Raw genomic sequence first — 14,399 nt, 5'->3', positions numbered from 1 at the left:
ACTAGTGATAATAGGCACAGGTCTCTTTAGCAATGTGTTAGAATATTTTACCATATTACAGATGCCTAATTCTAAATGCAGAATGTCATTGCCATGCACACATAAATTCTGAGAAAAGTCTCATAAAGAATACAGACACAGAGTTTAAAAATCCACCACTCTACTTTGAAGAAACTTTTACAATTTAGTTCTCTCACACTTCCATCTTTTTTCCTATCTCTTTATTTCTTCCACTTGTCCTATCAGCTCATTTAGTCATAAATGTTCCCTGAAATCGAGTAATCAAGTCAATTTACGTAAAGTCTTGGATATTTTCTACTTTTAGAAATCTGTTATGTTCACCATTTTAGTGATGAAAACTCAGCCAGCAACAGCAAATTGCTTCAACAGATGTGACAGTTGTTAGTCCTGTCTGTATCTGAATGCTGATCATCATTGTGTGAACTCCTAAAAAGCCACAGGTCCTCCTTGAGTCACTCAGAGCATCAAATGAGAGTGTGCTATCTTTGATATTATTGAGTTTCTATATGTTTTAAATCATGTCTTAAACATGTTACAAAAATGCCTTCACTGTGCGGACTTTTAATGTTTATTTTTAATATTCACTACTTTGTCTGGTGTTTTCATTTTATGATGTCTCCCTGCTTTTCATCATTAATCCCCTTTAGTTTAGTACTCAATTTAAAGCTAAAGACATGACTGAAGATTTGAATTATTCAGTGTATAATATTGAATTATAGTTGTTTGGTCTATTTTCCTATGGGACATGAATAAAAAAGCCTATTTCAAAGAAAAGCATACGAATTTTGGTCTCATGACCAGACTCCTGTGACCATGCTTGAACATTCTACTTTATGGACTCTAAGAAGCATCACAAGAAGTCTGTACCTGAGGCGTGAGCAGAGTTGTGCATGTGCTGTCTTTGTAATTCTTCTCTCTGCCAATTTAAAAGATCAGCACTGATTGTTTTCCAAAGTTGACATTTTAGTTTATTGTCTTTTCCGAAGGAGTATTGGTATCAATTCATTGGAGGGTCTTCCCTTGAGGCACATGAATTAACTCCCAATGATAGGTGTTACCAAGGACTTGCTTTCACTTTTTATTTTTTTTAGCATTTCAGTTCAGCATTGAGATGCTCATAAATTTGGACACAGATGACCCCAGCATGTTGTCCACAGATAACCATATGTATATCCTACTGCATTGTTTAAGATGTGGTGATAAATTAGAAACAAAATAGAAAACTTAGAACCCAACATATCAATGCAGATGTTCCAGTTCAGCACACTTTAACATCCCAATAACATCTTGGTTTCTGATCTGTAAAGTCCTTAGAAAACAGCTAATGTCTTTTTGCAGTATTTGTAGAATCATGTGAGAATATTGAAGATATTGGATAAATACTGGATATTTATCCAGTATAATAAATAATAAATACTGGATAAATTACATAGGAGGAGAAAAATATATTCTCCAAAAAAAATACATGTGCCTTTTATCTCTTTTCATAGATGATCACTGGAAATGATTCTGAAATTAACATTAACATATTTTGTAATATTTTAAAATTAAGTGTTACATTTCTCCTTAAGTTGTTTGTTCTTATGACAACATGATATTTGACACATCAGGGTCACTTGACATTCATAGGTCAGTAAATATTTGTCTATGGTTGCCAGTGTTTAATAAACTATGAAAATGGCTTATTTTATTAACATCATCATCATCTGAAAGACTGTGAAATGATTATTTACCTAGCAACAAATCAAACTCTACACAAAGAATACAAGACATCACCAGGAATCTAAATATCTAAAAAAAACAAAACAAAAAACAACAATAAATGTATACTTCAGAGGGTGATAACATAACTTAAATCTGTATGTCTAACACGACTGAGTAATGATGGTGAGAGCTAACATTTATCCCCTTAAAAAGGGGATGAAATAAGGTTTACGATCGTGGATATGCACATTTGGTTTTATTTTATATTCCAAAGATTGGGAATTGAGGTCCTGCAATTCAGTAATGGTTTTAGTTCTGACTGGGATTTTACTAAATAGAACATATCCTCTGCTCACTTCCTCCTGGCCAAGGAAGCACCTTGCCTCTTCAGCCGTTCCATCCTCTGGTCCACTTGGTAAACCATAGCCTGAGGTCAAATCAGTGCTTTATATCCCCTTTGATGTCCTGAACTCATCAGACATGTGAGGCTGAGAACATGAACCCCATAGAGACCATAGGACCTATGCTGGCTGCCTGGTGGATCAATAGAAAAGGGAGAGATAAAACACCAGTAAAGGAATGGAGAGCGAAACAGGAGGATGCAGAGATGAAGGAGTTCCGAGAAAGACAAGAACAAGGAAGGGCTGCTGCAAGAGGTGGTGGGAGGGAGGGGTGGGATTACACATGGATTCATAGAAACATTAAAGACTTTTTATATGACCCAAGTGTCCAATTTTATCATATTCTGCCCCACAGTAACATTTTTAATCAATCCTGTTTTCTTAAGAAAGTAACATGTCATAATCTTGGAAAATAATAATACGTCAATTCGTAAGATACAGTGGTAAATGCATACTGAGTAAAGAAGACAAATATATAGTTTTATGATGTTAGGAATCCGTCACTATAATTTCCCTCAATATGCTTCATATAAAAACATAAGGTAATAATATTACAGCTTAGGATTAAAGAAATGCTTACTACATGCCAGAGGCACCCTTTAGACCTATGTATGCAGATGTTGAGTTCTTCCAGGAACTCTATGTCATTGATGTCATAGTGCAGACTGGGCAACTGAGGACAAGGGAGATGAAGTCACTTACTAAAGCCATATTCCACTTTCATGGAAATGTCTTTCCAGTGGCTGTCACCTGTTTTCAATGGCCTTTATTATTCTTTCATTTTTCTTTCTTAGTCACTCTCAACTTGCTCTTTCCCTAAACTTGAGAAAGTGCTTCTGATGGCAACATTGGCCAGAGACCCAGGAGATGTCACAGGAGAGGCACTGGCCTAGGAGAAGACACAGGAGAGGCACAACCGCCACCTTTGTTAATGGCACAAAGCTAACTTTTGAACTGTCTTTTAAACTATTTTTCCTTTACTTAAAATTACCAGATTTTTTCCAGAAATATATGCCAGACTCATGATGTCAAATAATAAGGAAGAGAAGTGCTAAGAGCTCAGTGTTAGCTGAGGAAATGGTGATCAGAGCTGAAGTTACAGTCAGCCTGCCCTGATTGAGCCCAGAACTAATTTAGTAACTTTCCAACTTTAGTGCATTTCTTAATTTCCTGGGGCCTCAGTTACCTCACCCATAATTCTTACCTCTTAGAGTTGTTCACAGGATATATGCAAAACAACAAACATATCTGTCTGTTGCAAAGCAACTTTATATAATGAATTGCCCTTTAAATTTTATAGTCTTTTCTATTTATGTAATGGGAAAAAACCCTAGCATTTTGAGTATTAGGATTTAGAAAAGGATCACTGAATAACAAGGGTCAAGCAAAGAGCAAGTGATGAATTTGGGAAAATGAAAGGAGATCTAGGATTAAGCTCTGATTTTAGGACCTACCACTGAAGAGAGGAGGGGAGGGAGGAGGAGAAGAAAGAAGAAAGGACAAAGGGCCAGAGAGAAAAGAAGACGGGAAAGAGGGGGAAAGACAGAACTGGGGGAAGAATGGAGGAAGAAAGGGAATTAAAGAGAGACTATGAAGGATTTTATGAGGTTTCTTTGTTTTATCTAGAATTCTGTAAGTTCACTTCAACCATTCATCCTGACAGGAAACCATGTCTGTATTTTACTAACAAATTCTTAAAGTCCGCAACAAACTAAAAACCTCGATGCTTATGAAGTCATTTAATAGAAAAGATATTAAAACATAGAAGCAAGGGGTAAGAATAGCACAAGAAGAGCTGCTAATATAACGATTATGAACCACTTTTCTAGAACATCTGTCTATCTGGAGAATTAGCGAATGACTCAACAATACCAATCACATTACACACTAGCATGCAGTTACCTACAACACATAATGTGGGATACTCTCCAAATGCCTGAGTAGTCATCAAAAATTTCAGAATCTTAGAATACTTCATGGGTTTATTTTATGTGGTTGATTAACTTGTGTTGGATAGTCATTATATTGGAAATTAAAATCCCCCATTTACTAACTCAGAAAACTGTCAATACAAAGGCACATACATTATTAGAATTCAGATAAAATGATACCAGGCTGTGACATCCTGGAATATTCTCTTGTGCTCGAGTCTTCCCTTTAGAAAGCAATGAAATTAGTCAAGGGTCATTCTGCCTCCAACTGCTAATGCTTCCAAAAAGCCTTTCCATCTGAAACGCGTTTTGAGAGCTGTGCTTTGAGGTTCATGCAAAGACTTTTTGAAAACGTCTAAGTTGCCAACTGAAAAAAGGGAATACTCATCTATGTAAAATTTTATACAGAATACGAGGTTGTTTTTTTTAAAGCAGTCATTTTTTTTTGCAAAAACAGTGTCAGTTTGGAGAGAGAGAGAGAGAGAGAGAGAGAGAGAGAGAGAGAGAGAGAGAGAGAGTTAAATGTATTGTACAGTTAAACAGAATCTGAGATTTTCTCACAATTCGAGTGGTTATAAGTGATTAATCAAAGAGGGCTTCATGAGAGGATTTAGTCAGTATATTCAGATCCCCATCATTCACGTAAAAAGATAAGCCTGTGCTTGCAGTCCTAGCATGCCCAGACAGTCTGGCCAACCAAAGTTCAGTTAAAGCAGGAAATCCTGTCTTAAAAACAAAGTTGAGCTGGGCGTTGGTGGTGCATGCCTTTAATCCCAGCACTCGGGAGGCAGAGGCAGGTGGATCTCTGTGAGTTCGAGGCCAGCCTGGTCTCCAAAGCGAATTCCAGGAAAGGCGCAAAGCTACACAGAGAAACCCTGTCTCGAAAAAAAAAAAAAGTTGAGAGCAATTAACGAAGTTACTCAACATTGACTTGCTCTCCCACATCAACAAACATACAAGTTCAATACACCCACATGTGTACGTGCACACACACAAACATATATACCCATACCCAAAAGGCTACACTAGTTGTGTTTATGAAATTAGAAATCGATATTCTACTATAGGAGCTGCAGATGTAGATAAGCAGTAAAGTACTTGCCTAACATGCACACGTTCATGGGTTTGACTCCCAGCACCAATAAAAACATTAAATTTATTTTTAGCCATTAATATTATGGGTTTGGTTACTTAAATAACTTCAGATGTAAGTTGTGTGGACACACTCAAGCCTGAACTGACATAATAAAGATTCAGTGTTACTTCCTTACATACACAAATTTTCCACAAATGAAAATTTGAGTTTAAGAGTACCCATCTGAAGGACCTGACAGCTGGGCTCTTCTTTCAGCCTCCACAGATGACAGTGCAGCTGAGAAGAAAGGAGGAACCCTCCATGCCGGCCTCATCGTTGGAATTCTTATCCTGGTCCTCATTATAGCAGCGGCTGTTCTGGTGACAGTTTATATGTATCACCACCCAACATCAGCAGCTAGCATCTTCTTCATTGAGGTGAGTGCCAAATCCAGCCATGAAAGCCATGCTGGTGGATGGACTGTATGAAATAGCAAACACCACCTGGATTTAATGTTTGGCACGTGATTTGTCAGTGTCAGGCTGGTTGATGTCACACACATCACACCCACTCATGTCCACATTGATAGATTACTTTCAGATGATGAGGTCAGACCTCTTATCTCTGAAGCTCTTAAACCAACAAGCCATCTTCCCCTTAGAGACCTAAGGGAAAATAAAAACCATACTTTCGGGTCCTCTTATACCAAATATGTTAACCAGCTGTTCTCCTGTGCTAGGAGGAAATCCAGCCTATCCTGGAGACAGAAGGACTTGACAAAATTGATAAATAAATAATCATTGAAAATTGGCTGTGTATATAATACAATAAAGTAGGTCTGTTCTCAAAATGCTCATAAAGTATACAGAAAATACAACTTTCACCACAAAATGACAGATATAAAAATGAGATACAATGTGATACTGCCATTGTGTATAACATGGATGTATTTATTCATTTCTGCATAAGTGCATACCCATATATCCACAGTAAGACTGATTTGATGCTGTTCTGTCCTATACAGACCTTAGGTTTAGCTCCAATGCCAAAAGAAACATGGAGTATGTACAGGAGCCGTGGCCAAACACGAGGGTCTAGAAGGCTGGATCAGAGGAGCCTCAAAACCTCTAGATACAGTCAGCAAAACCAATTTTTCTTTTTAGCCCAGAAGGGTTTCCTATGTCCCTCACAATTGCAACTTTCATGGTAGGATTTTATAGAAGCATTCCTCTTCTAACAGCAGACAGTGCTGAAATGCTAGGATGCCAAAGGGAATCTGCCCTTGCAGATTTTCAGACACGTGAGCGTTGAATTTGAATTCACTGCACAATATATGGCAAAACAGTTTGGAATCTTGTCCACTTGTTGAGTGAGAAATGATAATGCTTTAACAACAACAGGATGAAAATTACCATCGGCACCTCTAATAAGAATGGCTGAGTGTAGATCAATTAGATAATTGTGTCAAAGACCTAAATGGCTCTCTTTTATCTATAGAATAAAGTATGGTCTCCTTATGTGACTATTCAGTATATTTGCAATCCATATTTCATCCATTATTTCCATCTCTCTGCCCTGTCTCTCCAGCTTGGAATGGGAATTACCATTGTATTTTACTGTTATCTTCTCCAGATATACCCTGAATGCCCCAAAACCTACCCCTGCAAAAAAGTGTTCATTCTATTTCTTCCATCAAAAGAGCTGTCTCCTTCCACCTTAGTTCTTGAATTCAGGTGTTCAGCAGCCTTCAATGACATGCACCATGTAAGCTTTCTGCATACATCTCCCTGACAGAACATGTGGACTTGATTTTTCTTTTACCCACATCTTCCTTTGACATTTATCTTTCTGTTTTGTGTTAGTGCTCAATCTGTGTGTGATTATTCTGCCTTACAAGACTCATAAATTTCTTGAAATCTAAGTTAAGTAACCCAAGTCTCTTTCAAAGAACAGGCATGTTATCAGTATTTCCTGGAAAAAATACAAAAGACATTGTAAATATCTATTGACATTTCAAACTTAGAGTAAAATTTCATTTAAGGCAGACTCCAGACATGGCATCCTCATTTCACCTCGTAGTTATTGGGCATGCATCAGGGCTTGTATTTAGTTGGAAAGCAGTTAAGTTGTTTTAACGTGTCTGATTTTCCTAGAAAAATGTGGGCCTCTTACCCGGGGTTATGAATACATTCCTTAAAGAGCTGACAAGAGACAAGTTGCAAGTCTCAGTTGACCAGCCAGGCGTCAGGCTGCCACTGCCTGAAGCCAACACATGTTTGAATCTTTTAGTACACTGCAGTTTATTTTCTGACATTGTGAAAAAAGAGGATGCTGTGAAATAATGGATGCTAAGGGTATTAGCAACATGTTGTAGGGTGTCACCGTGATGAACGTGGTTAAAGCTAATTCATGGCAACACCTGTATGCTGGCAAAATGGGACTATAAAACCCAGGATAAGACTTTTTTTTAGTCTCCTGGATTAATAACTGGAGTCTATAATCCTGACTGTGTATGCATTGTTCTGTAGTCACGTGTTTGTGGAGTACTAGGGCTATGGAGAATATTGTGGTCAATTTAATCCTGTACACTCATATCTAACAGGGAAAGAATGAGGCTTATGAGGGTGGAAGGACTTTTCCAAGAACAAACAGCTGTAGTTCAGGAACAACTCATTTTTCCACTTCCATAAAATGGAAGACGAATCAGTCTGCAAGCTCCATGCCTATTCTAATCTCTGTTGGTTTCATTTTTTGTTGAGTTGATTGCCAGAATCTGCTAAAATTGTTTTCGCCAAATCACCTGCTGTTCTGTTCATGCACTTCATGGGAGCTGATCAGTGGATGTTTGTAACTGGACCGTTATTAAAGCTAACCACTGTTTTTTTTAAACCAAGCCACAGACACATGATGACCATACAACTTGAAACATGCAGGCCTATGATTCTGAAAATGTTTAATGGTTCATTAGATTAGTATTTGGGTACCTGTGGTTGAATATAGTGGCATTGCTTATATTAGGTTTCATATTTCATAGTAGATTGCTGTTTCTTTATTAAAATGCTGATGTGCTTTGTCATCATGAAAGTGATACTAATTATAGAAAATTAGAACAGTGGAAAGGCAAAACAGAAAGCCATTTATAGTAGTAGGATACAGAAATAATACCATTAATACTGTAATCAACCTTCTGGAAATCTGTAATGTAACTTAATATTTAACCAATAAATGACAGTATAGCTTTACTGCAATGTAAATTGATACTCTGGCTTAATGCCATCTATTTTATTATCAACTCTTTGGAAGGGCTATCAACTATTCCATTTCAAAGCCATTCAGTAGCTGTATATTGATTGAGTTATGCACACAAGAAGTAATTCAGAAAGCAGAAGAGCCTAATAAAGACCTAGAAATCAAAATCAGAAAAATCTTTGTCTCACCATTTAAGATGCCATGTTAGTTCCCTACAGATGCTGAAACTAATGACCACAAACCTAAAGCAGCACACAGTGCAAGAAGTCAGAAGTTTGAATTCAGCCTCACTAAGTCAAGGTATTGGCAGGGCTAGGTCCTCCTAATTTCTCCAGGGAGAATCTTTCCCTAGCTGCTTTTAACTTCTAGAGGTTGTCTGTGTTTCTTGGTTCCTGGCCTCCCTTTCTACCATTCCATGGTCTGTTTCAACCATCACAGGTAACTCTGACCCTGTTGCCTCCTTGGTGTTTCCATTTGACTCCCTTGACTAAGTAATAACAACCTCTTCATCCCATGACCTACAATGTGCCTTGGGACATAGCACTGATGGGTTTTCCACTTCACGTGAACATCTTTAGGGACCATTAGTCCATCAAATACAGATTTCATTAAATAAATTGCACATTATCAATTAAACTATAGCACATTGTTGTCAGTGATTCTAGCAAAACAGACTAATTTTTAGTAATATATTCAAAGTTCAATGATGTCAAAAGTGTCACTCAACATATTCTGCTGTATGTTTTATAGTGAAATCTCAACGTCAATAAATAATTTTTTCCTGAATGACACAAACTAAATGTAGTGACTGCCTGCCTACCTGTACCAAAACTCATACAACTAATTTCCCGCTTTAAGACATCTCTCCCCAAACCCACTCTTCTCATCTCTTCCTCTTATAATTAGCCCTTTTGTGAGCATACATGATGAAGGAAGAGATTTTCTCCCCTCTTTCCTCATTTAACTCCCAATGAAGGGATTTGGCTTAGGATGATATTCATCTCAGACCTAAGGAAGCTGAGGCATGAACATTAAATGATTGACTCAGCATCTCTCATTCACTCTGTGATACAGTCAAAATTTGAGCACAGATGCTCCAACTTCAGAAGTCAAACCTTTAACCGCTGGACAGTGCTGCTTACTGCTCCTCTCTGCTAAGGGTTGTCTGCCTTGGCTGTAAGGAAAAGTGTAGTGTAAAGTGTAGCTGAAGACATACACTATGCTCTTATAATAGATTCCTCAAAGTAGGATCATCAAAAAGAATTAAACAGTTTAAATAATTAATAAATCATGCCAAAACCATTGCCCAAATATGTGTACCCATTCATGTAGTTATTATTTTCCATTTTGAGTAATGATAACAAGGACATAGGCCATTATCTGTATATTTTGTTCTTGCAGAAAATATATACCAGCTTTTACACATTTTGTAGGCATAGACATGTGTCATCATATAATGTTTACATGGGATCAGCTTTTAAACTTCTTGTGTGTAGGCAGGAAATGAGGTGATAAAGCAAACCATCACTCAGTAAACTGTTCAGACAGGGGAATCCATGGTTTACATCTTTGTCTTCACACACAGGAGCCCCAGCCTCCTATCCCATCCTTCTGTTTAGCCTGGCACATAGTCTCATTCTCACTAACTTATCACCTGTACTTCTCCATCATCCTCTGCAGACTTAGGGCTGAACATTTTCTTTGAGTTTTATGCTGACCAGCTTGTAGTTTTGGTATCTGTCTGACTTTATTGTTATTTTCTAAAAGATACCTGATTTTGATCAAAATCTGTCATATCTACATATGCTTTAAAATTTTTAATATAGTATATTGTTTTTAAACAAAGTGATTCACATGAAAATGTATTTTAAAATTTTTCACAAATTTTGATAAAACTGGTATACCTCTTTGGATTAGTCAGTATGTCCAAGTTTCCTTTTTAAATTTAACAATTGCTGAATATTTCTAGGCATGAATTCTGTGATTTGTGATAATTTTCACTAAAGATAAAGAATAGAAAACTCAAAGTTTATAAGAAAAATGCATAAAATTAAATCTAGGCTTGGACAAAGAAAACATCATTATATAAATAAAATCATGCAAAATAGATATTTCTTACATTTGGGGTGAATGGATCTGGGCCCTCACACATGCCAGGCAACAATTCTACCACTGAGGTACATCCTCAGTCTCGCCCACCACCATGAAAGAAATAATCTATTAAGACTTGAAGCAAAATAATGTAATTAGTAATCCTCAGAAAATTCATACTGACCACTTTGTTGAATATTCTTAGCACATTTAAACAATACTTCACATTTGAACACCTGGGTAGGGTTGATTTTTCTGTCTGCATTAAAAACAAATTGTTGAAAACTCAAGACATATAGTACAACTCTCAGAAATAGATTATATGAGGGAAATACTGGCATTTTTATGTATATGAGTGCATATGTGCATTCATCTCTCTCCCTCTTTCTCAACCTGCTGATGCTGCTGCAAATATCCTCAGAAAGAAAGGGGTCCAACAAGGGGATAAGGTAAAGATAGAAAAAAATAAAAATGATAATGGCAAGGGTTATAGGAACAGTCAGTACCATTTCTAGTTCAGAAAGGCACTAACATGATGCACCAGTGCTGGTTTTGCCTGTAGGTAAACATACCAATTCATCCTCTGAAGAACTTTCTGGGTATAAAGTAGTCCCCAAAATACAGCACTCTATATAATGATTGATCACTGGAAGTGTGACAAACTTTAATTCTTTTTTAAATGACTGCACACACCCATGCACATATGCATGCACAGAAATGAATTTAAATATCTCCTTGACAATTCAAATAAGTATAAATGATCAAAAGTCATTTTGATACACTCCAGCACTAATGAGGCCAAGGCAAAATTGTATGTTTAAGACCAGATTGTGCTGCAGGGAAAAAAAATGCTCTCTCCAAATTGTTTTCTCTGAATTTTCCTCTTGACTGTGTCCACTAGACAGATTTGAATGACCTCTATGCCTTGCCCTAAAATTCTATTGGAAAATACTGGTTTATGAAAATAATCTCAGAAGGGGAAAGAAGACTGGAAAAGAAGTGTTAATGTTGGTTCTCTTTGTCACAAGTTAGAAATCAACCTATTGTGACAAGGCAGAAACAAGAAAATAGTAACCTAAGGACACAGAAGCTCCATGAGCAACTGATATTTTGACCATCAACTAGTCCATTTGTTTATTATTTGTTGAGCTCCTGCTGTGTGCCAACCCTAAGCAGAGTAAACAAGAGCTGCCCACGACATGGGACCAACAGGCCAGTGAGGGAAGAGATAGTGCATGGCTTAAATTACAGATTTCACATTGAATAGTTAGTTTTAAATATATCTTAAGTTTAGTACTTGAAGTAAGTATGATTACCATTATCACAAGACTTTTATGGAACTCTTGGCATATATTGATAAAATAAAGCAACGTTATGTAAAATATGTAAATAAAAACATATTGCTGGCCTAAACAGTGAACTTCTCTAAGGGGAGAACCCACTCCATTATTCCTACACAGTGCACCCTGACTTGATTCAGAAGCTGCAAACTAATTTCACAAAAACTTCAACACAAAGTCAAAACATTTGCCTTGTGCTTTGAAAGCCTTTTTATTTCTGGAGAACCAAAACATCTGCCTTTCACGAAAGTGCCCAGTGTTTTTGATGAACAAAATCACAGAATCATGAAGCAGAAAGAAACCTCAGCATGCATGCAAGTGGGGGATGTTGTGATTTCCCCTAGCTGAAGCACAGGATTTCCCAAGTGTTTACCTCAAGTGCATTTCATGCAGAGTTGTAGCTTAAAAACCTATAAGGGCTTTACATTCTACTCTGTAGTATAGGCATTTATGGAGGTGTAGAAAATAACAGTTATCAATGTTAACATCACAGAGGGTGATTCTTATTTCTTTTAATTGTATATTTATTGGTACTCTGATTATATCCTGTAGTTACTATAAAACCCAGATAAATACTAACAAGCAGAAACTTCAGTGCCTAAAACCTGCGTGAGCAGTGTGTTTCCAACTCAATTTTGGAGTCCAATCCTGCAGAGAAATGGAGACAAGATGGTATAGCCTCTTCCTCAGGCTCTACGACAGCTGGTTGCAAAGCCATCACTCCAGCTCAGGACTCCTCAGCTTGGTGTGCAGTCTGTGTAAGACAAGGGTTCTTTGAGCCACTGGATACTCTGTGGGTTCCCTATCCCAAGAAATATTTGTGAATAACAACGACTCATGGAGAATATGAAGGAACACAGGCCGCTGTGGTCCTCAACTTTTCCTGGCAGTCTACAGTGCCACCAGGAAGGGAGCCAGAGACAGACAGGCAAGGTCCCAGCTGCTGCTGCATGGGAAGAAAGCATGTTTACCGGATTTGCCATCTCACTCTCCAGCTGCTGTGTGAATAACACTGGGGAACTGGGATGACATGATCACTAGCAAACCCATATAGTAAATAGAGAAACCATTCCAGAGGACCAGGAATCTTTCTTTATTGAAGTGGCACATTTCTTATAAGTGAATTTTGCCCTTGAGGTACTTCATAGTTATCTTCAAGAAAATGGGGGGCAGGGGGAATGATGCATCAAAATATATTACTTCTTGTTTCTATTCTTAGAGGGGGTAAAAGTTTTCATGAGTGCCTGCAAGCGGGGTAAGACAGCAAAGCTGGTTGAAATGCTCTTACACCCTTGTCAAAGAAGCTACATCATTGGGTGACAATTTACAAAGCTTAAACAAAACATAAGCAAAGTAGATTACAAAATGTTACTTCAAAAAGTGAGGGCCAGCAAAACGGCTCAGTGGGTAAAGGTGCTTGCCACCAAGCCCAAAAACCTGAGTTCTATTCCGGGATCTCACATAATAGAAGGAGAGAATTTAGTCCCCAAAGCTGTCCACTCGCCTCCCCACACACACTGTAAAATAAAACTGAAAAAGGGTCACTATTCAGATGTCTGTGTTTTTTCTGTCCTTGCTTTTTGTTTTAACAGGCTAGAATATTATCATGTACATCATTAGATACTTTGAGACATCATGTAGAGTTCATAGTGATTACTTTTTACAGGTAGTCATCAAAATAAGATTCATTTCCTAGTTGTCATCATTCATTTACTTCGCTGATTGGTATATTTTCGCTTAAATTCCCAAAACTAAAACGACATTTCTAATTTAACAAAATATTTACTTCACTTCATTGGGAAGAATTATTAAAAATACTGAGTAAAGTATCTTGTACTTCGTTGAGCTTTCTACTAAAGTCCTTCTTAATCGCTACTTCCTAACTGGTTTTTTTTTAATGGTAGATAAGATCATGAAACTTGAAACATGCATGACACAGGCATACAGATGTGTGTGCTCAGGTGCACACACACACACACACACACACGGGGTGGGGGGTAGGTCTATAGCAAAGGTCTTCACAAATAAAAGATTGCCATAAATAAGTGAATAAAAAACTCCAGTTCCCTTGAGTCTTTGCAAACCTGAACAGTGTCATTTTAAAGCACATAATTTATGGTTTTGATATTCCAATGCTTTCTTCTAGGGTTCTGTCCTTAGAGTACCAACTGTTGAGTAATCTCTTCCTATAGCTTTGGTAACCATCTTCTACTAAAATAAATACTTAAGCCTATTTATGCAAATGGATCATAGAAATGTTGATTTCAACAAGAATTATTGTTACATGTAATAGTCAATGTATTCCATTATTGAATTACTTTTTTTCCATCGAATCCACATGTGTGACATTTTAGGCATAGATATAATACTGCTATCTGAAATATATGGATTATCAACATATTTATGCTTGCGTTACATTATTTTTGTGTATAAAAATTATATTTTAAATTTGAATTTCAGAGATCAAAATAATTAAGAATGCAGGGAATAATAACTATGAAGAAATTTATTATAAACAATAGTATTAATCGTGATTTTTGTTACTATATGAGAAGCAATTAACAAAAGGCATTTTACGTTTACAAGG

The 14,399-nt window shown here is 37.0% G+C and overlaps 1 protein-coding gene across 2 annotated transcripts in view; it reads left to right on the top strand.

The window, feature by feature from the left end:
* The window catches only part of Plxdc2 (plexin domain containing 2), a 403,601-nt gene that overhangs the window by 374,560 nt on the left and 14,642 nt on the right, over positions 1-14,399 (top strand). For both annotated transcript variants that reach the window (XM_076572690.1, XM_076572691.1), the window contains one exon: positions 5,409-5,569. In XM_076572690.1, coding sequence (XP_076428805.1) covers positions 5,409-5,569 — 161 coding nt within the window. The remainder of the gene's footprint in view (positions 1-5,408; positions 5,570-14,399) is intronic.

This window comes from Peromyscus maniculatus, chromosome 5, assembly GCF_049852395.1.
Source record: "Peromyscus maniculatus bairdii isolate BWxNUB_F1_BW_parent chromosome 5, HU_Pman_BW_mat_3.1, whole genome shotgun sequence".
NCBI classification, from domain to species: domain Eukaryota; kingdom Metazoa; phylum Chordata; class Mammalia; order Rodentia; family Cricetidae; genus Peromyscus; species Peromyscus maniculatus.
This window is presented reverse-complemented; position numbering and strand designations above follow the sequence as displayed.